Below are 24,134 nucleotides of genomic sequence, written 5' to 3'. Positions count from 1 at the left end.
AGACTCCATATTCCTCAAGGAAGCTGTCTGGAATGAAAGCTTTCAAGGCTGTGGATTTGGGCATTTAACCATTATATTGCAGTAGTAGTGCGTTTATACCTCTTAACTTTGTGTGAATATGAATAGAACACATCAAGTATCTGTCTCTTGTGATTTAACCTGTATCCTCATTTATTTGATCTTCTCTGTGCAGCTGGTAAGAAACTAGTAAATGAGACTGAAAAGATCCAGTCACTATGGATTTCTTCTGTTTAATTTTGGTTTTTAACTCTCCTTTCAGTTAATATGCCAATTGCTTTTTTTTTCCCCTGTAGGTATTTTTGAAAATTCCCAGTTTGGTTTTTTTTGCTTTCTCTTTCCTCATATTTGGCTTCCTAAGCATATGATTGGAGGGAATTATATGTGATGACTCTTAAAATTGGTTATAAATCTTTCACAAATCTGGCATTAAAACAAAAGCACTTGAGTCTTTGTTAGAGGCTTTTTCTGAAACATAAAGTGGCACATAAAACTTTACTGAATTGGGCTTTTACTGTGAGTTGTTTGCTTCCAGATACATTTTGGAGTGATGTTTTTTTCTTACCTTGCCTGGTGTTTGTTTCTGTCTTTGATCTCTCTGCCTTTCTGTGTGCTGTTATTAATTTAGAGTTTCAGCTGCTTGGTATTGAAACTTTGAAGCTATAGTCATTGCCATTTTGACATTTTTGTGTACTAGTTTGCCCTACAGAGAGCCTGCATCTTCTTAGTCACTTCATTTTTCTTATTCTCCCCAGGCATTTGGTCAGTCTGATATGGAGCCAGAAAAGACTTCGCTTTGTAACTTGCCTCTGCCCCCTCCTTCACCATTTTCAGGAATGAGCTCTGATGTTGCACAGTCATCTTCTATCAGAGTCCCAGAAGATGTGGAGAAGGAGGATGAGTACGGTTACAGCTGGAGTAAGTTTTTCCTGTGATAATATTTGAAATGCTTAGTATTAAAATAGCACTGTAAAAGACATAGGTGTGGAGGCATCCAGTTTGAACTGTTTCTTTCTCATGTGCATCATGGTTTGGGTGCTAAGGTTGCTATTTTAGTTGTGCTTGGTCAGATGCAGATAGTAAAAAAAAAAGATTTTGTCCATGCTTCCAGTTCAATGTAGGACAACTTGAAGAATTTCAGTATACTCCAGGTAACTGTTGGCAGTGATCAATATGATAGTATCTATTACCTGAAAGTGTTACTGGAGAGAAGATTGCTTCTTTTGTGTATGAATTTTTTTTAAAGAAAATTTATAATATTTTCTGAAGGTATAAGGAAAACAAGAAGCTAGAAATATTATTATAAATCACCTAAGGCTTAGTTTAAAAGAGGGTGTGGTTTACACTGAAAATTTAATCATCCATTTTGGGCTTCTTCTGTCAGATACTGCACACTGATCTTGACTCTAGGTGACTTGTGAAACTTTCTAATGTAAATCCAACCTCTGCTACCTTTACTTTTACATTTAGAAAAGATCATGCAGCGCTATGGAAAACTACCAGGGGAGCTACACATGATTGAGCTGGAAAAAGGAAAGACAGGTCTGGGAATTAGTCTTGCTGGTAACAAAGACCGATCCAGGATGAGTGTCTTTATAGTGGGAATTGATCCAAATGGAGCAGCTGGAAAAGATGGGAGGTTGCAGATTGCAGATGAGTTGCTAGAGGTGAGTTTTTGCAATTTATACTGAAGCCCAAATGTACTGACTTCAATACCAGATTCTTGCTAAATTGTGTATGTTTTTCAGTAGACTTTGAAATCCCAAGTTTATCCAAGTTCATATCACTATGCTATAAGATTTTCCTTTTGATCTATGCCAAATAGGTGTAGTGGATTTTTTCCTGGTTATAATTACACCAAGTTATGGGTTAGATCCCTGTATGCAGCATTCACTTAAGAGTGGGACTCAATGATCCTTGTGGGTCCCTTTCAACTCAGAAGATTCTGCAATTATGAATGAAGGTGTGTTGAATAGAAATATGGGACAACAGCTGTTTCTGAGTTACTGAGATGTGTGGAATGGCAGTGAATTGCAGGCATGAAAAATATCGAAGTCCTCCAATCCATCCATCTGTGCAGTATTCTAGACTTTCTAATTACTTCCCTGTTTACTAGAAGTGTGATAATAGCAGAATATTTTTATACTGCGTAACACAGAATGTGGAAATTAAATTGGGGAAACAGGAACGGATCTATTTTTATTATAGACTTCTAACTCATTATATGTTTGGGTGCTGTTTTCTAGTGGAGTGGTGTGACTCAACCACTAAACATGCAACTAACATTCCAAGTACATGTGTGAGCATAATTTATGTTTCTATATTCCCACAGCCCAGTTGATGGTACTTGGAGATGTATTCTCTACTAGAGCTTTTCCCATTCTTTCTGATAGCAGTAGGTAACATTACCCTCACAGAATTACTTTGTGTAACTTCAAAGCTCTATGTGGAAGTATTGGGGATGTACTGGCAAAGTGGTACAGAGTGGGAATGGTGAATCCAAATAAAACTTGAGGGAGACATTGAGAAAGTAAATTACATTGGCTGGAATTTGCAGACTAGGAAAAAAAATTAAGGGGTTTTTGGCACTGTGGACCAAGACTAATGGAAGGAACTTTGTTGCAGATTCCAGTATTGTGAGACAGTTCACTTTAAGCATCCGTTTTTAAAATCCCGAAGTGGAAGAGGTGGAATATTCTGAAAACATGTTGGTACATGTCTGTCTGAAGCTATCATCTTGTGATTTCTTGGTTACTGTCCACACTATAAACTTGCAGACTACTGCTAAGAAATTGCCTCAACCTCTTCTGAGAGGAGATGTCTGGGCCAACATTGAGGGCCATGTCCCATCCCCCCACTTGGCAGCCTGACCATGTATTTTTCATAAGGCTGTGGCAAACACTGGAAGGAGTGCTGCATTTGGATTGTGAATTCCGGTGTAAAGGACAGAGCTTGGAATCCCTGCAACCATGCCTGATGCACACACCCTGCACAGGAGGTGGTTGGTGTTATGCTCATCCCTCAGTACAGTGTCTTGCATCTGTTGCTTTGCTGTGTCTTTGCTTCTGTTAGTCCTACCTATGTGCATTTTATTGCTTTCCCTTTGTGTAGGTCCAGACTGTCCTTTTTCAGTCGTTTCTCTTTTCTTCAGTTCACTTCAGCACTGAGAAGTTTTTTTTCATTTTTTCAAGAAAAAATGCAACTAATAAAATGCAAACAAATAATGGGCTTAGTCTGCAAATTCACACTAATAGCTCCTCTCCTGTCTGAATTGTAGGCATTTCAAGGTGTTACAGTGACTAGTCTGCTCTACCAAATGGAAAAAAGATTGCCAGGTCACATCTTCAGATAAGTGTGGAGTATAGAATGGCTAGGGTTGGAAGGGACCTTAAGGGTCGTCTACTTGCAAGTCTTCCTCAATGGCCTGGGTTGCCAACCATGAGATCAAGTTGCTCTAGTCCCATTCAGTCTGGCCTTGAACACTTCCAGGGGTGGAGCATCCACAGCTTCTCTGGGCAACCTGTTCCAGGACCTCACTATTGTCTGGGTAGAGTTTTTCCCTGCCATCTAATCTAAAACTTCCTTCTTTCAGTTTAAAACCATTGCCAAAACCAAACCATTAAAACCTTTGTCATAACCCTATCACCCCGCATAAAAAGTTACTCTTCCTCTTTTTTGTAAGCTCCTTTTAAGTTCTGAAAGGCTGCAGTAATGTATCTCCAGAGTTTTCTCTTCTCCAGGCTAAACAACCTCAACTCTCTCAGCCTATCTTGACAGGACAGGTGCTCCAGCCCTCTGATCATATTCCTGGCCCTCCTGTGGAACTGCGCTGACAGATTCACATCTTTCTTGTGCTAAGAACTCCATAACCAGATGCAGTACTTGAGGTAGGGTCTCACGTGGGCAGAGTACAGCTTCCTTGACCTTCTAGTCACAACTCTTTGGATGCAGCCCAGGATGACATTAGCCTTCCCAGTCCGTACTCTTATCTTAGATTGTCCCAACCCAGGGGCAGGACCTTGTAATTGGACTTGTTGCACCTCATGAGATTCCCGCAGGTCCATTTGACAAGTGTGTCTAGGTCTCTCCAGATGGCACCCCATCTTTATGTTGTGTCAGCTACACCATTCATCTTCATGTCATCTGCAAATCTGATGAGGGTGTACTTGATCTCTTCATCTGTTTCATTGATAAAGATATTAAAGAGCCCGTCCCAGGACAGAGCCCTGACTTGTCACAAGCCTCCACCTGGACACACAGCCATTGATCACAGCTCTATGGCTGCCTCCATCCAGCCAGTTCATTATCCACCAAACAGTCCACCCTTCAAATATCTCTATCTAGTTTGAAGATAGGGACATTGTGTGGACCTTTGTCAAAGGCCTTCTAGAGGATTTAGTAGGTGTTGCTGGCTGTGCTGGCTGAGATCATCTTCTTGTCTTCTATGTGCGTTAACATTGCTTCCATGAGGATCTGCTTCAGGATGTTTCCAGGTACAGAGATGGGGCTCAATGGTCTGTGGTTTCCTGGAGGTTCCTTTCTCCACTTTCAAGAAATGAGTGATATTTTCTTTTTTCTAGTCACTGGCGACTTTACCTGACCTCTCTGACTTCTTAAGTAGGATGGAGAGTGCCTTGGCAACTCCATCAGCCAGTTCCCTCAGGAACTTGGATTGCAGATCATCATACCCCATTGACTTGTGCCTATTCAGTTTCATCAAGTGGTCTCAAACTTGCTTTTTGCTTACAGTGGGAGAGACTTTGCTTCTCCCAACCTCCACCTAGAGGTTCAGTAACTTGAGAGATGTGAGAAGCCAGACTGTCATTGAAGACTGAGGTGAAGAACTTTAGGAGTTCCTCACCCTTCTCCATATCCATTGTCATCAACTGTCCATTCTTAATTGTTAGGGAGGTACACTCTCCTTGGTCTTTCTTTTCTGACTTCTACTTATAGAACCCTTTCTGATTTCTCTTCTCATCCCTTGCCAAAGCCTCTTTCTTCTGTGCCTTAATATTCCTAAACCCATCTCTACACCCATCCAAACCATATCTATGTACTCTTCCCAGATCATCTGTCCCTAGTTCCACTGGCTATGCATTTCTTTCTTACTCCTCAATTTGAGGAGCAGGTCCTTGTTCAGCCATGTTGGTTTCCAGCTTGCCTAAGTTGATTTCTTACACACGGGGATGGAGAATCCTGAAAAAGCACCTAGTGCTGGTGAGGTCCTCTGTCCCTAAGGACAGTTTCTGAGGGAATCTCATCCACTAATTCTTTTAACAGATGGAAGTCCCTTATTCTTAAGATAAGGGTCAGTTCTGAGTCTGCCTTTTTTCCAAGCCCATGTTCCTTGAGATCAGTAATTTGAGCAGGGCATGGTCACTATAGCCAAGGCTGCCTCCATCTCAATCTTACCAACAAGCTTATCTGCACTGGTGAGCACCAGGTCCAGTAACACTGCCTCTCTGGTTGGTTTGTCCAATACCAGGACCAGGAAGTTGTCCTCAGTGCACTCCAGGAGTCTTCTGGATTGCTTGCAGTCAGCTGTACCACTTTCCCAGCAGACATGCAGGTAGTTGAAATCCCCCATCAGGATGAAAGCATGCAAGCATGATGATTTCTGTATCTCAAGTAAGAAGTCAACAGACTTGCAGATATCAGGCACCCTGTGGTAGACCCCAGCCACAAAGTGTCCCTCACTGATGCTGTCCTTAATTTTTACCCACAAGCTCCTGAGCTGCCCGTTCTTGCCAGCCTCTTTCTTCTGAGAAGGTTGTAGCCCTTGATTGAAATGTTCCAGTTGTGTGATTCATCCCACCAGGTTTCTATGAGTATAGCTAGGTTATAGACTTTGAATCGCATGATTCTGGTGCAATCGAGGAACTGGTTTCAGTTCCTCTTGCTTGTTACCCATGCTGCCCATACTGGCGTAGAAGCACTTAAGCTGGATTGTCAACCTCTTCACCTTCTGAGAAGAAGCCTCCTTAGTACATCCCCTTCTCTCTTCCTCATCAAATCTAGTTTAAAACTCTGCTAAATGTACCAGTGTTCAGACTTCTATGTAAAAAGTGCCTGGCTCAGGGATTTGAGGTGCCTGAGATTCAATAAAGAATAGCAATCTCATTGCAGGATGTAAGCAATTCATTTATTTGTTATGGTTAGAATTTCCCATGGCCCTGCTTAATCACCTCATCAGTCATGAAGTGATCAATGGCAAGTGAAAATAGATTATGTGCCAAGTCAACCCAATATAACTCAGAGAATGACATTTTTAGCACTGTGAAAGTGTTAGTCTGAAGTAAAACCATGGAGAATATTTTTACTGAAAAAAGGGAGTGAAATTAAGACATAACATAACACTTATTTTTATACAGTTTCTGTTTAGTCAGTGATATGGATTGTTTTAAGGCTAAAAAATTAGTTTAAGTATAAGGAATTAAAATATTTTGATAAATAATTACTGCTTTTCCTTATCTAGATAAATGGCCAAATCCTTTATGGAAGGACTCATCAGAACGCTTCTTCAATAATCAAATGCGCACCATCTAAAGTTAAAGTAATCTTTATCAGGTAAGTTCTGATTTAAGATTTGGCTGGAAAGGTTTAATTTTTAATGTGCTCAAGTTTCCCATAGCGTTTGTTATTTTTAATTTTGGTAACATAGATGTACTTTTGAAGACAATCTTACTACTTGTTAAATATATCTTGTAGTTTTCTGTTTTGATATTTGTATTGTGAGTGCCAGAAATTAAGAACCAGACTTAAACTTGTCCTAAGAAATATGGGGCGGTACTATTGCCTTCTTATTACATCCTTTAACTGAATATATTGCAGAAACAAGGATGCAGTAAATCAGATGGCTGTTTGCCCTGCAAAGTCAGTAGAGGCTTCACAGTGTACTTCAGGAACACTTCAACATGAAGAGGTAAAGTAAATATTTGTTTTCCTTATTTGACCAAAATACTAACATTGTTCTGGATAGAGGAGGATCCTGTCTGCTTAGTAAATACAGTAAAAGAAAAGGAAACTCATAGAAAAACAAGTGAGATTTTCATAAAGTTGTTAAATTTAGTACAGCTGTCATCAATTTTGTTTCGTTTTATATTCTTCTATACTATGAAGTAAGTCTAATATTCCCATCAAGTTTTAGAAGCTTAGGCGAAACTAGAAAATGAGCAGACTTGCTTTAAATATTTGCGCACTACTTTGTTTTGGTGCAAAATGTTGGATATAGTCACTTACAGTTGCATTTTATTTTTCTCTTAGATTGACATCAGTGTTGCAAATCCGAGTGCATTTTCTGACTTAAGTTCATGTAAAAACATTCAGTATGTGGAACTTCCTAAGGTGTGTACTGAATTTACATCAGTCAATAGCCATTCAGTTTTGTAATGCTGTCCCTCTTACAGCAGACAGACCCTCAGTTACTAGAAGTTGGAAAAGAGATTTCTAGAGATCTACTCTTCCTGTTTGGGAATGGATCTCAAAGTTTTCCTCACAGAAAGACTGTTTTTGATTTGCTAATTGCTTTGTGTCTCTGGAAGAAGTATTCTCTTGTTCTATTTGCCCAACTTCTTATAACCATCGCTACTGATGGTTCCTCAGGTGAAATCAATGCCCTAATTGTTCAAAGTAAAAAGTGAATAACAATTTACCTTGTAGATTTCAAAGGAAGGGATTTGAATTTAAAAGTGTTTCAGATTTATCTTGGTAGTCAGTATACTGTTTGTTTGGCAGAATCTATTCCAGAAATAGTATAAAACAAAAATATTGGTGCATTGTGAAACCTCAGACTTGATATATCAGCAAGCTTCACTAGTCTTTAGTGATTGTATTCTAACATTTTGATGTCACAGTATTTTAACCATTTGCATTTTCTGTTTGCCCCAGGATCAAGGAGGCTTTGGAATTGCCATTAGTGAAGAAGACACAACTAATGGAGTAGTTATTAAAAGCTTAACAGATCATGGTGCGGCTGCAAAGGTGTGAGAACATTTAAAATCTAATAAGGGAATGAAGAATGTTTTTTGGAGTAGCACCCATAGTTTATATTTTTTATTTTATGTTTTTCCAGGATGGACGTATCAAAGTTGGAGATGTGATTCTGGCAGTTGATGATGAAATTGTTGTGGGATATCCTGTAGAAAAGGTGCTTCTGAAGTGTCAGGAATGTTACAGAAAGCACACTTCTTAATGTAGGAGGTGATCGTGTCTTAAACTAGTGAAGTTCTCATGACTATACTTAATTTTCAAACCTGACTAAAAAAATCAAAGATCTGCAGGCACTGTCTGGAAAAGAAAACTACTGCGAAATAAGCTAAAGCCTAATAAATTTATAGCTCAACTGTTATTTTACATTAATGCACTCCATGAATCCTCCTATCTCTGCTTCAAATGTGGTTTTATTTTCCCTGTGGTTCAGACCTGATGATTGAGAGACTTAATAGTGTGATAAAAGCCATGAACTATTGCTCAGTAATGACTCTGCATAGCTAGTCCACTTTAAAGGTGTTAGAACCAGTAAAACTAATAAGTGTAAATTAGCATGAGTGAGTTGTTTCAGTGGTAAATCAAGTCATAAACTGTGCTTATCCATGGGAACTGTCTGTAGTAACAGTCTCATTATATTCCAAGCCTAGTATTTCAAACCTTTGGAGAAAAATACCTCCATTCCTAAATAACAAGATTTATTTCTAGCTTCTAGCTCTGCAAACTCAATTTGGGTTCTGTAGTAAATCAAGGAGGCTGTTTTTCTAGCACCTACCTTGCTACCAAGAAAAGTGATTCTTTAGGCATGAGTAGATTACTTTCTGTTTGTTAAAGGGCAATTAGCAGAGCATCAATCTTATTCTTTGATGTGCTGCTATCTCTGAGGCAGTAAATAAGTAAGAAATAGTGAAGTTGCCTGTAAGGAGGTAGGGGTAGATAAGCTTTGTAAGAACAGAGATTGAGTAAGTAATTTCTGAAACTATCTCTACTGAAATGTAAAGTCTCAAGAGGATTTGGTGTCTGTTCTGTAAGATGGCAATTGATTTTGGAGGGTCTTCAGTATCTCTTTGAACTAGATTTTGCATTACACCTTGGTGTCTATCTCTCCTTTCCATAGTTCAGGTAGTATTTTCAGGCTTTTCTTCCAGAATGACAGTTGCACATTTCTTTGGTTCACTAGATATTTTGGCATTGACTTCTGTGAGATCAGAATTGGGCTCCACCCAGCATTAAAAGGCAATACTTCTGTTTCTCCAATAATTGCTATACAATATAGTATTTTGTCTAGAGAAACCATTGAAAGACTGCCATATTGTCATCTACTATAGTTTGGCAGAGTTTCATGGAAAAAATTTTCTTAGAAAAAACATCAATATTTGTGTTTGTTCATTATGAGAAAACCTGCAAGATTGTGACAAGTAGCTCCAGTTTGCAGAGCTGTTACTCTACTTTATTTTTGAACGATCCAGTTACAGTTTTCATAGGCTTTTCTCTTTATAATTCAGTTTATTAGTCTCCTGAAGACATCCAGATCTGTGGTGAGGCTTACAATCAACCCAACAGAGACAGATAACCTGACTACAGCACCAGCCCTTCCCAGCACTGTCCCAGCAGAGAAGAGGAATATGCAACCACCAGCAGCTGTCCCAACTTCCAGCTCACCGGAACCAGAAGCAGTCAAAAGTATTGTTTTCCTTGTGTGTCTGTATTCCTATGTGTGTCTGTATTACAACTGGGGTTGTAACATAAAAACAGAGACCCAGCTTGTAAGTTTTCCCCTTTTGTGTGCACTGAGTTGTCTTCTGCATTTTCTAGTATTTCCAGATTACAGCAGCAGATATGCAGCAGGTGCCTCTGCTGTGGTTGTCTAGAACTAAGTGAAAGGCATTCCTTTAGGTGAGAGAGAAATGTCATGTCAATTTTTGTGGAAAAAAAGGATGGTTGAGAATGTCTTGCCATTTATGACTAGCCACATTTGGCTCTTCTCCTTCAGAGTGGAGTGTCAAGATGTTTCTGATGGATCATAGTCATTGGTTAAGCAAGACACTTCAAAGTTAATAATAATTCAAGTAATGCACACATCATATAGATTTTTAACCTAAGTTCTATCCTAAATAGAGTATGTTGTGTAGAATGTCTGCTTTGGCTGTCAGGACTATAATCCAGGTACTTGATGGCATAAAAGCTACAGGAGGCATGGCAAATAAAACTACAGGATAGTATTTCTCTGAGGAGGAGGGAGAATTGGGACCATCATACTCTGTGGATCAGATGTTCAGTTACTGCTATACAGCTGTCACTGTATACACTGCTATACACTGTTACTGTAACCAGGATGTTTCATTGTTGTTTTAGACACAAGCAGGTCTTCAACTCCAGCCATGTTAATCTCTGACCCAGCTACTTGTCCCATCATTCCTGGATGTGAAACAACCATTGATATCTCCAAAGGAAGGACTGGTCTTGGGCTGAGCATTGTTGGAGGAGCGGACACTTTGCTGGTTCGTTGGAAAAATATGTGTCAGTCATGTGAAATAACAGTAATGAAAATAAAGTCTGATAGAAGAGATTTTTTGTCATTTGTTTTAAAGTATAGACACAAAAGAAACAAAAACAAGAAAAAAACCCTTTCTAAAATTAAAAGTAAAAATGAGCTTCGTAAATATTTTGGTAATTTTTCATCATGCATCTGACTTTCATTCCATCTGACTTTTCACTGATGAATTATAGTAGCAATTTTCAGTTACTTTTGGTTCAAAATGGTGGCTTTTCTTTCAACATGAAATTTTGATGTTGTTTTTGTTGTCAGGGAGCAATCATTATCCATGAGGTATATGAAGAAGGAGCAGCATCTAAAGATGGACGACTGTGGGCTGGTGATCAGATACTAGAGGCATGGTGATTTCTTTGGTTGTTTTTGTTTTCATTGCTGGCTAAGCCTTTTGTATTTGTCTGCTGGAAGATGCTGCACAATTTGCCATTGTACACTTTCATTGCAGGTGAATGGAATTGACCTCAGGAATGCCACACATGATGAGGCCATTAATGTCCTCCGTCAGACACCCCAAAAAGTTCGCCTGACTGTGTACAGAGATGAAGCCCAGTACAAGGAGGAAGACATGTATGATGTGCTGAACATAGAGCTCCAGAAGAAGCCTGGTAAAGGCCTTGGGCTGAGTATTGTTGGGAAAAGGTATGTAATGTACCTGGAGATTCAGTGTCTGGAACTTGCTTATCATGTTTCTTTGTGGTTTGGTGCTCAGATCCTGTGGGCTTGAAGGCCATACATCTTATTTTTGTGCTTAAGCTAACCAGTCTTCCCTGGAGGGACTAAGCCAGTGTTATTCAACAGAAAAATGAGACAATGTTTATCTGCGTTCCCAATAGAAATCCATAAACATTGCCATCAAACAGTACTTTAATGTAAAATTCATGTGTGTATTTGCAGAAATGACACAGGTGTGTTTGTGTCAGACATCGTCAAAGGAGGAATAGCAGATACAGATGGGAGATTGATGCAAGGAGACCAGATATTGACAGTGAATGGAGAAGATGTCCGAAATGCTAACCAGGAGGCTGTTGCAGCTTTGCTAAAGGTATTGGGGAAAAGAGAAGGTGGATAATAGTGAAAAACTGAGATCCAGGTTTTTTGAAAGCTTTAACTTTATTCAGACTGAGATGAGACTGTTACTGAGATGTCAGTGAGATGACTTGGGGATCCAGCTTTAAGTTTCCTGAAATCTAGAGCACTCAGATTTTGAAACTTTGCCTGATAAAACTGAGAGTAGTGGTGGTGCAGAAAGCCATATATTAATGAACGTGGGGCTGATAGATGACCTTTATAGAATATCATTACCTAGAACAGCTGAAAACTTAGCACTGTATTCTGTCGAACACACTGATAGCTGGTTAACTGTTTTGCATTTTCAGAAAGATATGCAGAACTGACTTCGAATGATGGAGAATTCAGCAGAGTAGTTGCGCTAGAAATGACTACTTTCATAGTTTATTTACAAGGCCCTGTAGTGACAGGACAAGAGGATATGGTTTTAAACCAGAAGAGTAAGTTTAATTAGTTGTTAGGCATAAATTCTTTAATGAAAGAAATGAGGAGGGAGATGAAATGAGGATGGTGAGGCACTGGAATAGAATGTCCAGAGGAGTGTGGATGCCCTGACCCTGGAAGTGTACAAGGCCAGGTTGGATGGGGCTCTGAGTAATCTGGTCTACTAGGAGACATTAATCTTTTTTTTTTATTGGTATGTTTTGTACCACCTTACATCCATTAAATTGTACAATGCATTTTTCAGTATTCAAGTATTCAGTATAAGAAACTGCTTTCTCAGAGTTTGCTGAGGTAACTACCTGCAGCTCTTGGAGACAACCTATTCTTGATAATTTTTTTTTCTGATGTCCTTCCCCTATTTGCAAATCAGAATGAAGTCAGATACACAATATTTCCTGTAGTCTGCCAAGAAATCCAGCTGGTTAACCACCTTGTCTGTTTGTCAGTCCAGAGTTTTGAGACATGCTGCATGGTAAGGATTCCACTGAGTCAGCATTTTCAATGGAAAACTGTTTCACTGGAAAAAAATTAACAGATGTTAGTTGTAGCTGTCTCTTGCATACATAGGCACATGGTCATGCTTCTTAACACTCAGATTCAAAGGTATATTTTTTCAGATCTTGAGCAGGTCCTTGAGATTTTGGATTTATTGGGGAGCAGGGGTCCTAGGGGAGAGCAGTGGTCAGAAAGGGAGATATGAGGACTTCTGTATTTTCAGTCTGCGCCCATTAGTGAGAATGCCGGAACAGGATCTATGTTGTGACACTGAACTTGTTAGTATACTCTTATTTGGTTATAGTGCTTTTCCCTTCTTACATGATAGTTTTGTATTTAAGAACACAGCATTTCTTCTTCACATGCTGTACCTCTCCTCTGAATAAAAATGCCTTTACATGTGGGAAATTTTTTTCATTTTGACAAGCATTTTGAAGTATCTAACTGATTCCACTTACCATTCATATATTCAAGTTTTAAGTACTTCATCATTGCTCAGTAGTAGTACTTGTAGTTAATTGTCATAGCCCTGAGGAATGGGCTTTTAAAATACCTTAGGCATATTATTGTTAATAATTGTTTTGTTTACGTAGTGTAAGTGGAATAAAACATGGTCACTCCCATGTAGTCACTATTTCCTATTCAGGTGTCCATTAGGTTCTCATTCGTGAGAGCAGGATCTAGAGTGAATTGTTGTGAACTACCTAAAATGTATTTTGCTAGAAAATTATTTCATAATCTTTGGAAAATTCCTGTGTATTTTAAGTACAATGATACAAATAGAATGTGTCATCAGTCTGAGAATTCTGTCTCTCTTGCAGTGTTTCTTTTGAAGTATCCCCTAAAGTATATAAAAAAACTATCAGCTTTTCCCCTCACTAAACTTACTGGATCTATCAAATGGGAGGATTTAGGAAGAGGGAGAAAGGCGTAGTAAAACTAAATGCAAATTGATTTATTCAGGAGTCCCATTGGAAAGTATTACCTCCTACTTTTACACAATTCTAAAATCTCATTTGTGAGTTTGTGTATTCGTGAGGATGTGGTAATTTTAGATACATATTTCCTCCATTTTCCACTTTGAATAAGAGTTGTCTGTATGGTTTAATGTGACTAAATTCATACAAGCAGAGAAGAATGGTTTTGCCTGAGCTTTGATCAAGTCTTTTCCAGGACATTGAGAAATCAACATTATTTATAAAATAAAAAGCAATTTAGTAATAAATTTTTTTAGTGTCATTCCTAAGAGAATAGCAACAGGATATGAGGTATTGAAGCTTTGTTTGAATGGATATGTCTGGTTGGTTTTGATATATTGGCCTAGTACTATGGATTTTTCTGACAAATGCATGAATCTCTTTTAGGATAATAAAGTTAAAACATGGCAAATACAGGCAACCTCATGTATTATTAAATTATTTGAATGCAGAAGTTTCCTCTTACAACTTGCCAGTGAAAGAAAAAAATCAAAATAACAGCAAAACTGAAATTTCTGTATTAATACATTGCAGATCGACGTCTTCTCTTGACACTACTTGTATTATGTTGAAAGTCTAATTTTCTTACCCTTGTGGTAATAACTTTTCTGTTTTTTCAAAATAATGTTTTTATTTTGAAATATTTAATTGTAGGATGAATTTTCTTCTGAGACATGCATTTTATGTAGATGCGTGAATACTCAATAGAGTAGTTAAAATCTTAAAGGCTAGTGAAAGGACTTTCCAATGTATAGTCAATCCATATCACCCAGCTTATTGCTGGGAGTCAGATGCAGAAAATTCACTTAAATGATAGATGTTTAGGAAATTTTCTGCCCAAAATTTCTTTGTTACATTGGTGTCTATCCAGAGTAACAAATAATTTCAAAAGTTAGAGAGAGATGAGTAACTTCCAGTTCAATTACCATGTTCTCAGTCATATTAGAGATAAATAATGATTAAGACTTTGATGTGTTGCAATGGTTTTACTTTCTATTGTAAAAATGATATGTTGACATTTCAGTTCAGAAGCTATTCCTTATTAAGTGCAATGCTATAGAATTATTCCTCTTGTGTGATTTTCATGTCTGCATTGTAATACTGATTAATCCAGTATTAAAAAAGTACCCTTAGTATTGAGTACCTTGTTGTGCTTTGTGTGTGTCACTGGTCCTGCCATGAACTCTATCTGCAAAGCGCTCATTTCAGGATTGCTAGTCCATGGGGGTTTTTTTCCATCTGTCCATGTGGTTTTTTTTCTTCCTCCACTTTCTAGAAAGTCACTTAAATATTGTAGTTTTTACTCTTGTAGAGAGGAGAGATATGTTACAAGTAACTGTTTCTTTAGTGTTCCTTAGGTACAGTAAGACTAGAGGTTGGAAGAATAAAAGCTGGGCCATTTCACTCTGAAAGGAGAACATCCCAGAGCAGCCAGGTATGTAACTATAAAACTGGTTAATTTAGGAGAAATAATGTTAAATAAAGAAAGAATAAAGATAATAAATAATGAAAAAATAAAGAATAAAATAAAGAATAATGTTAAATAGAAAGATCGGTTTTATGATGACAGTTATTTTTTACATGCCTGATCCGAGATGGAAAAATTTTGCAGCTCTTCCGTAGCCATTTTATGTTCAGTTTAGCAAATTGTATCTGTTATAGACAAGATCCAGCCAAAAATATAATCCAGAAATGACTTTGCTCCAGACTCCAGCTTGGAAGCATAGAGAACTCCAGTTCTAATCAATACCAGAAGAAGTTAGAATCAACTTTAAACCTGTCTGAGTAGTTGGCATGCAGTGGAGTATTGCTTCAGTATTGCTGCAGTGGAGTATTTCTCCATTCCTTGCATGTCCTTACTGTAATCTTGCCTGCCAGAAGCAGGAAACATGTGCTCTTTCCATCAGACTTCTCTTACTTATTTTATTGTTGGTCTGATGGTGAATTGTTACAATCTCAAATCAATTTCTGTATTTGAAAGCATCTTCCATGGCATAACAGCTTGCACTGTGATTCTATCCAGTAGGAGCTATGATTCTGAAAGCTCACAAATTACCTTAATAACTTCCCTTGATTGTGAACTGGGGATGAAAATTATCAAGTATTAAATATAAATAGTTTTAAGACATAATTAAAATTCAAGTGAGCAGTTTAGATAGGACTGACATTTTAGACTATCTTCAGAATTAGTATTGTTAAGTAGTATGAAAACATGCAGACTCTGGCTGATCTTATTCTAAGATGAAGTTCACAATGTTGAATGTTTTGAAAAGTGTGTCACAGTCAGTGGACTATTCTTACTAGGAACCATGTTGTTCCTTTACTTGCCCTTCAAGTGTAGTGAAAATCATCCTGGAAATTGTGCAGGTCAAGTGGAGTGGAGAGCCTGATCTTGGTTGCAGCTGGTGCAGTAGCTGAACATTTGAAAGCCCTCATGAGGACGTACTGATATCTGTCTTTTATATTCTGTCCTTACTGTGGTACTTGTAGCTAACTTGCAGTAGAAGATCTCTATAAGGTGATAGAAGGTGCAAATACCAGGACCTTGTTGGCCCTCAGAAGAAGCTTTTCAAAGATTTGCATGGGGTTGTAGAAGTACAATCTCTCTTGGTCTGATGATGCTTCAAAAAAGAGCTATCTACAGTGACCAAAAAATTTGTGTTGTTCTCTGACTCAGTTTTAACTGGGCACAGAAAAAATAAAATACTGCAGAAAATAAAATTAATACAGTGAGTTAGAGTTTTACTTTTAGTACCTGGGTCAGTGAATCTCATCTCTAATCCCACTCTAACATTGTGTGTAGGTCAGTGAAGGAAGTGGAAGTCTCTCATCATTCAGTTTCCCAGTGTCTGGGTCTGGTGCACCTGAGGTCTTTGAAAGTGGCCTAAAGAGGCATACCAGTAAGTTGTAGACTTTTTTGGTGCTTTCAGTATTTTATATATGTGAACTGGTAGCTGAGATCTTTCTGTTAAAATGCTATAACTATGTGATGTGATGCTTAAATTTAGAACAAAGTTATTTCTGATCATAGTATTGCTAGAAAATAATGGTTTTTTTCTATTCCATTTGAGCTTAGCAGTCTTATTCCAAAAATTATTTAAATGGAGAAAATGATTGATTCTTTCACCTACTCTAGAAGTATTTCAATCCAATTATTGCAATGATGGTCACTATCAAAATCGGATTAAAATGTATATAACAAACAAGCAAAAAGGTAGAATCATCATAGTGATTTGGATGACTTTATTGAAAAAGTTCTCTAGGAATGCTTGTTTAACTTTTTTTTAATCTATCTTAATTCATTTGACAGCAGCTTCTGAAATACAGGGACTAAGAACAGTTGAAATAAAAAAGGTAAGTTGTAGCTTGCAGTGGCATATATCAGGAATAGGTTGTAGATGTTTTCAGTAGGTGTCTTTACAGAATGAAGTAAGTCTAGGCCTATTCATTGTTTTAGGAAAGGAACAGGACATTAATTTGTCTGTCTTTTCAGTTTCGGACTGTACAATCTGCACTGCCTATATTTTTATGTAAAGTAGTGTGACTTATGGTATCATGTTTTGTGAGTTGTGTTGAAAGTAAAAGAAGGAAGAGATACTGGGACCTAGTTTTATTGTTACCAGATTGAGTTAAATGCAGATTCTGTTGTGGTAAAGTCAGAGGAATTGTACCAAAGTTGGAAGGCTGTTTTTTGATATTTGATATTTTTCTTCACACATATTTTTAATTAGTAGGCTCTTGCATGACAGCTGCCAGGTTTTCAAGTGTGAACTTCAGTCACCTTCATTATGCATGTGTGCTTAGTCACAAACTGCATCTAATTTTCCAAAATATTTATATGTTTTTGCTTGGCATCTAGTTCACTTGATTACACGGATTGTATTCAGTCATTCTTTTAATAGTAGAATCTGCAAATAGCAGTTTGCAATAGCAATTTTTCCCATGAAGTATTTGGGTGTGGTACAGGGTTTCACAGCTGGTTTCGCCCTTCAACATTTGGGCACTAGGGGGAGCATAAAGATTAATTCTAGTCTTCAGGAGATTCATAACAGGATATACATATAGACAGTACTAAGGACAGCAATCCCATCTCATTGGTTTTCCTTGCTCAGACCTCTGTGCTGACATTAAGAGTCAGGTGCTGAATTCTGTAATTATTTTGTTTGGTTACGATAAAAAACACAACTAAATCAGCAAATTTCCTCCTACCACTGAGAGAAACATCAATTCTGGTCTCTCTGCTTTCTTGAGGTAATGCAAAGTGTGTAAGCTTAAAAACTGGTTTGACACAGGAATTCTAGTCTTCATAAAATAGGGAGTTTAGCCATCTTCTGAGGTAAGCCTGCCATTCTGTGTTTTTCTTTCCAGAAAAATCTAATCTTTTTTTCACTACTGTAACAGAACCCTACAGATTCACTAGGCGTGAGCATTGCTGGAGGTGTAGGAAGTCCTCTTGGAGATGTTCCTATATTTATTGCCATGATGCACCCGAATGGAGTTGCAGCTCAGACTCAGAAATTAAGAGTAAGTTAATTATTAAGAAGGCTGTAAAGATTGCATGGGTAATGTGATTACTCTAGACAGGCAGTAAACTAGCAGTTCAGTGATACAGTCATAAGTGCTTCTGGCTGTGGAAAGAATTCTTGCTGTTTGGATTGATGGAAAAGGAACTCGGATTGGTAGCATGGGAAAATGTAATTGCTGACATGTGCTAACTTAAGAAAGGAGGTCCTAAAGCAGTCTTGGATCTTAGAGTTAGTCAGCTTGTGAAAATTAAAAGCATAGAAAGTGGTACAGAAGGATGCATTCTATAAACAAGTGCCATTGCTGAGTGTAGTGATCGTTCCTGCAAATGTAGGTGTGCAGTTTGCTTTATCTCTTGTGTTTCCTATACTTAGGATAGAAAGAGTACATTTTAGGCTCTGAGTTAGAGTGAGAGATTTTTAAGCTGTATTTAAATGCATGCTGTATCCAATCTGCATCAAAAGTGGTTGAATTTGGCTCAAGTTTCTTAGAAAATGTTATTTCAAGATGAAGTCAGACAAAATCTCTGATGATAATTTGGTACATCAGTCTGCCTGTCTTTAGGTGACATGCAAAATGCGTCTCTGTTTTTTAACATGTATTTCTAGAGTTTTAGGATCAGTTCTGTAAAGCATCAGTACCTTTTACCCTGATTACACTAAACCAGTGTAATTTGCTAATTCTAATGTTGAATTACCTGCCTTCATACTGGGCCATTCGTAGCTCTGCTGTTGTTGAAAGTGACAAATCTATGTAACTAAGTTAGATTTTCTACATTTTCTTCTGTAGGTTGGGGACAGGATTGTTAGCATCTGTGGAACATCTACTGAGGGCATGACTCATTCCCAAGCTGTTAATATCTTAAAAAATGCTTCAGGCACTATTGAGTTGCAGGTAAAAAAATCCTCAGTGACATTTTGAATATTTTCTGAGTACTGTTTTGCCAGCTGCTACATTGAACTATTTTAGTGTCAGCATTCTTATGCCACTGATTTCCAACCTCTATTCCTAGGTTGTAGCTGGAGGAGAAGTGAGTGTCATAACTGGTCAGCAGCAGGATCCACCTACTCCCAGTCTTTCGTTTTCAGGACTAACTTCAACTGGCATTTTTCAGGATGATTTAGGGTCAGTAACTATAGAATGTACAGCCTCTGTAGCCTGTTACTTTAGATAATAATCAACCTATAAACCTTACAAATTCTACCTAATAGTGGGTGGCATTTTTGGCTTAATCATGATTAACATATTTGGTATACCTAAGACCTGTGGGCCATAGGTCCTCTTCTGTGTTTTTCATTATGCAATTTGCTGTGCTGCAAATTTTTTGACTCTCTGTAGACTTGTGATCTGATGTGATCTGATTTCTTCTACAGCCTCTATTGTTTCACTGAGGCTGGGTAGCTAGGATTAATTGATATGCCCAGAAATTCTCTTTCCACTGTTGTATCTGTGTTTCTGTATTGTGCTCTCTAGTGCTGGGCAATCAGGAGTGTCAGATGTTTCTGGTATACAAGGTATACTGCTTCTGGTATTCTGCAAGGTGCATTATGTAAACAAGTTTTATGTCAAACTCTATCATAAATCTGAGGCATTTTTTTCTTTTAGGAAAGGGGAAAGAGAAGTATTCTTTAGCCACACGTACCTACTTTGAAAAGTAGAATTCCAAAATTTCTTACTATCAAAATATATGTGGGGAAATACACCTATAAATGATCTATATAATAAACACATATATACAAATACACAGTCGTCTATTAGGAGAGAAGCAATTCAACCTTAATAGCGTAAAGTATTTGAGCTTATTTTAGGCTTTACAGGCTTTTTAAAGTAGATGTTAGGGAATCTGGAGATACTGGTAATAACTCTAGTTCACTAGTAAGCACTATTGGTGGCACATAGCAGCCATAACTATGCCCTGAGCTGTGTATTTGAAATAGCTACTTTCTTATAATAATATGGGCATTAGGTAGTTTACAGAGTTTTACATTAACTGCAATAGCCCATTCTTTATAACAAAAGTATTTGTAGTTATAGTGGAAAGAAAAATATATTGGTTAGCTTAAAAGGAGTAATGTTTTTTGTTGAATATTACATGTGTTAAATCTGAAGTTCAGACAAAATACTCTTTTCCCTTTTCTTAGACCTCCTCAGTACAAGACCATTACTCTGGACAGAGGACCAGATGGCCTTGGCTTCAGTATTGTGGGTGGCTATGGCAGTCCCCATGGAGACTTACCCATTTATGTGAAGACAGTGTTTGCAAAGGTAGGTGGAAATTTGTCCAATCAATCCATTCACTGCAGTTATTGTTCTAAATTTTGGCCTGGGTTTGCAGTCAAAAGATTGTTACAGTTTCTCACAGCTTTCCCTCTTTAGTGCAAAGGCTGATGAAAATGTGCTTGCAGCATTTGATGGCTGTAGTCTTCAAAAGATTGAGATTTTCCAAATAGACATGATTCAGCCCTATCAGCAGAGTCTTGTCCACCTGTCAAGACTTGAATTGTGTAATACTTAGGAAGAAAAGCTCCCTTGCCTTATATTTAGAGTGTGTTTACTTCAGGTGGTAGACGAAAGTGTTTTATTGAACTCAGACTGGATGTTCATAGAAGTTCAGATGCTGACCTGGATTTGATAATTTGGATGGCTCTAGGAAACAACAGAGAGTCAGAGAAAATTGGAATCATGAATGCTAAATTTTTAAGGTATATCAAACTATAAAGCTGTCTTTTTCACCTGCACTTGGTGAAAAGTTCTGCAGGTCTTGAAAATGTTACTTTTATAATACTAGGGTTTAAATCTTACACTAGCTGGAAAAACAGGGTTGAGGGAACCAAACAATCATGTAGTTCCAATTTTTAGATGTGGAACTTAGACTGGGCAGGGAGTATTGCAAAATTGTCAGTCTTCTCAGCAATTGGTTCTGTCTGTATCCCTGAAAATGAAAAATATTGGCGGACTGTTTTCAGGACTGTGTGTCAGGGAGAAAAAGAAATGTGTGAGTCTGCAGTTACTTGTTTTATCATTCCAGGGTGCAGCAGCAGAAGATGGACGCCTCAAGAGGGGGGATCAAATCATTGCTGTGAATGGGCAGAGTTTAGAAGGGGTGACCCATGAGGAAGCAGTTGCTATTCTGAAAAGAACAAAAGGAACAGTCACTTTGACTGTGTTGTCATGAACTGGCTGCCTGACAGGCTAGGGTCAATGAGACAATATTGTTTACTTTCCACATAGTAAAGAGAATGGAAATGTTTGAGTAGTCTTCTTACTCTTTCAGCTTCACAGGACTGTGTTACAATGCTGAAGAAAAATAACATTTAACCATATTTTTGTATACATTAGAAGTACTTCTCTTCCTGTCAAACCACTGGAATGAAATTATGTTCACAATGGAAACACATGGATATTTTTCCTATTAGTAATTCACCACGAAAAAAATGCTGCCATTAATAACCACACAAGAAAGTTGAAAAGCAGAGGCTGTATATTTGAATAATGTTGGAAAAATGATAAATTCACCAAGTCAGCATGGAGGTTGCAGGTGTACCAGTAGCCAGAAAACAGGAACAAGGTTATTGAAGAAAGAAAATATTACTAAATCAGAGATTTGGGAGATAAGGGGAAAAGTATGTAATCTGGAGACAGATGGTTAATAGACTAGATGGTTCTTTGGAACTAGACAATTTTTGAGGTTCCTTTTAACCCAGACTGTCCAATGACCATATTATTTCACAATGCTCAATAGGAGAAACTAGTTTGGTGACCTGGGTGGATTTTTTTGCTTGCCTTTTTGTGTGTTTAAATTTTTCTAAGTCGTGGTGTATCTGAAAAAAAAAAAAAAAGAACACTGTGTTTCACTTGGCTTAGGTTTGAGGGTTTCATTAATTTGGTGTCAGGGGGGTGTGTTGGTGGTGGTGGTGATGGTTTTGTTTTTTGTTTCTTTGTTTTGTTTGTGGGACTTGTGCTCAGGGCTGAAAAATCCATTACTAGTGGAAACTTCCTGGTGATTGAGAATGCCCAGCAACTGCAGTATTAGAAGAACTATATTTTTAAAGTAGGAATATTTTATAGTCCTTATGGGTGAAAACAAATTTTCTAATATGAAGTTTTTTGTCTGTAAGCAAAGGTTGTCCTCTTCCAACATGCAACACCACGTACAGGGTCAGTGCAGACATTTCTGCAAGCTGTTTGCTTCAGAGCCTTGAACAAACCTCTCAGAGCAGCTCTGCTTAGCTGCCAGCAGATGTCTGGATATTGCCAGTGTGGAAGGAGTTGACATTAATGGTGTTGCTGCCATTATCACTAGCAGCAAAGGTAGAGTCCTCCTTGAACTGAGGAGGCATACAGCCAGGAGTGATGGGTTGAGGTTGGGTAAAGACCTGAAAATGCCTCACAGTGGAGGTGAGTTGTAAGACAGTAGTGAGGGTTTGCATCAGTAATAAGCAGAAGAGGAGCTTTGACAGCTACAACTATTATTTTGGGGATATTAATTTTAGAGGCACAGATAAAAGCATCTAGTAAGTACAGTGCAACTGTGGAGCTTTCTTTGATCAGCAGCATGGTCAATAAATGCATCACTTTCTCATTACTTAAACTTTATCTAAAAACTGCACTCAATGAAACACTTAGCTGATTGTAACCTGCCTGCCCTTGCCTGCCATGCTCTTAGGAATCTGGCAGATAAAGCATGCTTCTCCCATGATTTATTTTCCTGCAGAAAAATTTAGCTGAGTCTTTTGAGAGAGGAAGATACCAGTCAAACTAGTATGCTATTTAGCAGGAGGATGCTTTGTGTTAATTAACAAAAATGGAATTTTAGCAAGAAGGCCATTATTTCAACTATCACTTACGAGAAATATGAACTGAAAATGCAGGCAATGGTCAGGCCATTATTAGGGGATAATACAAAAGAATAGCATTCATTTTAGTGGGTCACAAAAGCAGTATTAGGAGTGTCTGTCAAATAGTGTTAACAAATTGATAGCTATGTGTAAGTGAATTAACAAAAAAAACCCGCTCTTTGTCTTTTTAACTATTCTAGAAGTTACATTGTGGTAGGCTAAGATGCAATAAACTAGATGGTGCCATTGCTGGATGCTGCTGTTATTGAATTGCTTTTGTACTTATTCCTTGCATAGAGTGAGAAATGCCTACGTTAGAGTATGTAAAGTCACTTTAAATAGTATCTATATTTGTAACAGAAGTAGTGTACAGCTATTTTGTTACTGCTCTTGTGTCACAATGGGGGATTTAAATTAATAAATTTCAAACTGTCACGATGAAGTGAAGTTCTGGCTTTGTTACTAGTTGCTTTACAGTAGCATGTTTTTATTATTCATTCTGTTGCAAAAGATTAATTCAAATCAATTTAATAGTTGAAAAAAGGCATTACTCTTGATGTAAACCTTAAAGCATCTTCTAAAAATTGATTTGTTTTTTTAAAGAAGTTATCTTCACTTGCAAACTCTTAGCAAATTCATGAAACTGTGAAGCTGTCTTGTTTTTTTGTAACAGACCGTTAATCATTGTTAAAAAAACCATTCCTTCAGGCATGGGATGTGCCATGAGGGACAAAAATAGTGGGCCATGGAGATTGGGGCTCAGAGAACGGGCTCTCCCCCAGGCCCCTTGCCATGAAATTGTTGCATAACAACTGCTTAGTGGCTGCCATGCATCGGACCATGTAGTAATAGACTTTTCAGGCTTAGGATGTTTGGTTTTCTTTATCATTTCATATTCAATGCAACTTTCCAGTCACAGGAGTTAGTCCTCTAAGGTGCTAGATACTGTGGGCCAGTTCTGCCAAGTTTTATGGTTTTGGTTACATTTTTTCCATGTTACCATGTTACAGGTTTGGAAGGGTCTGGCACCTTAAAGGCCCCATCCCATTGTCTGGGCAGATATCCAGCCCTTTTTTTAAACTCTCAACTATGTATTGCTGAGGGGTAATCAGAATGGTATTAATGAAAAGCTCTTTAATTTTAGAGTGGTATTAATGAAAGGGACTGTCACTTTTTGAAAGCATGAGTCTGAACAAAGGACAGCTGATTCATAGGAATGCACATATTTCA

General features: G+C 37.9%; 1 protein-coding gene across 18 annotated transcripts in view; it reads left to right on the top strand.

The window, feature by feature from the left end:
- MPDZ (multiple PDZ domain crumbs cell polarity complex component) overlaps nucleotides 1–23,346 on the top strand; it is a 94,557-nt gene extending 71,211 nt beyond the window's left edge. For 17 of the 18 annotated variants that reach the window (XM_036402919.1, XM_036402908.1, XM_036402912.1 and 14 more), the window contains 20 exons: nucleotides 774–936; nucleotides 1,489–1,685; nucleotides 6,494–6,585; nucleotides 6,850–6,940; nucleotides 7,282–7,362; nucleotides 7,906–7,998; nucleotides 8,090–8,164; nucleotides 9,510–9,687; nucleotides 10,360–10,505; nucleotides 10,814–10,897; nucleotides 11,004–11,197; nucleotides 11,453–11,600; nucleotides 14,891–14,977; nucleotides 16,346–16,442; nucleotides 16,853–16,896; nucleotides 17,944–18,066; nucleotides 18,856–18,960; nucleotides 19,079–19,191; nucleotides 20,208–20,331; nucleotides 21,095–23,346. In XM_036402919.1, the coding sequence (XP_036258812.1) occupies nucleotides 774–936; nucleotides 1,489–1,685; nucleotides 6,494–6,585; nucleotides 6,850–6,940; nucleotides 7,282–7,362; nucleotides 7,906–7,998; nucleotides 8,090–8,164; nucleotides 9,510–9,687; nucleotides 10,360–10,505; nucleotides 10,814–10,897; nucleotides 11,004–11,197; nucleotides 11,453–11,600; nucleotides 14,891–14,977; nucleotides 16,346–16,442; nucleotides 16,853–16,896; nucleotides 17,944–18,066; nucleotides 18,856–18,960; nucleotides 19,079–19,191; nucleotides 20,208–20,331; nucleotides 21,095–21,241 (2,382 nt within the window). In that variant the 3' untranslated portion in view covers nucleotides 21,242–23,346. The remainder of the gene's footprint in view (nucleotides 1–773; nucleotides 937–1,488; nucleotides 1,686–6,493; nucleotides 6,586–6,849; nucleotides 6,941–7,281; nucleotides 7,363–7,905; nucleotides 7,999–8,089; nucleotides 8,165–9,509; nucleotides 9,688–10,359; nucleotides 10,506–10,813; nucleotides 10,898–11,003; nucleotides 11,198–11,452; nucleotides 11,601–14,890; nucleotides 14,978–16,345; nucleotides 16,443–16,852; nucleotides 16,897–17,943; nucleotides 18,067–18,855; nucleotides 18,961–19,078; nucleotides 19,192–20,207; nucleotides 20,332–21,094) is intronic. The other variant, XM_036402907.1, reaches the window with a different exon arrangement.
- The last annotated feature ends 788 nt before the right edge of the window (nucleotides 23,347–24,134 follow it).

Source organism: Molothrus ater, chromosome Z, assembly GCF_012460135.2.
Source record: "Molothrus ater isolate BHLD 08-10-18 breed brown headed cowbird chromosome Z, BPBGC_Mater_1.1, whole genome shotgun sequence".
NCBI classification, from domain to species: Eukaryota; Metazoa; Chordata; class Aves; order Passeriformes; family Icteridae; genus Molothrus; species Molothrus ater.
Note: the sequence above shows the minus strand (reverse complement) of the source record. Positions and strands in the feature narration are given on the sequence as shown.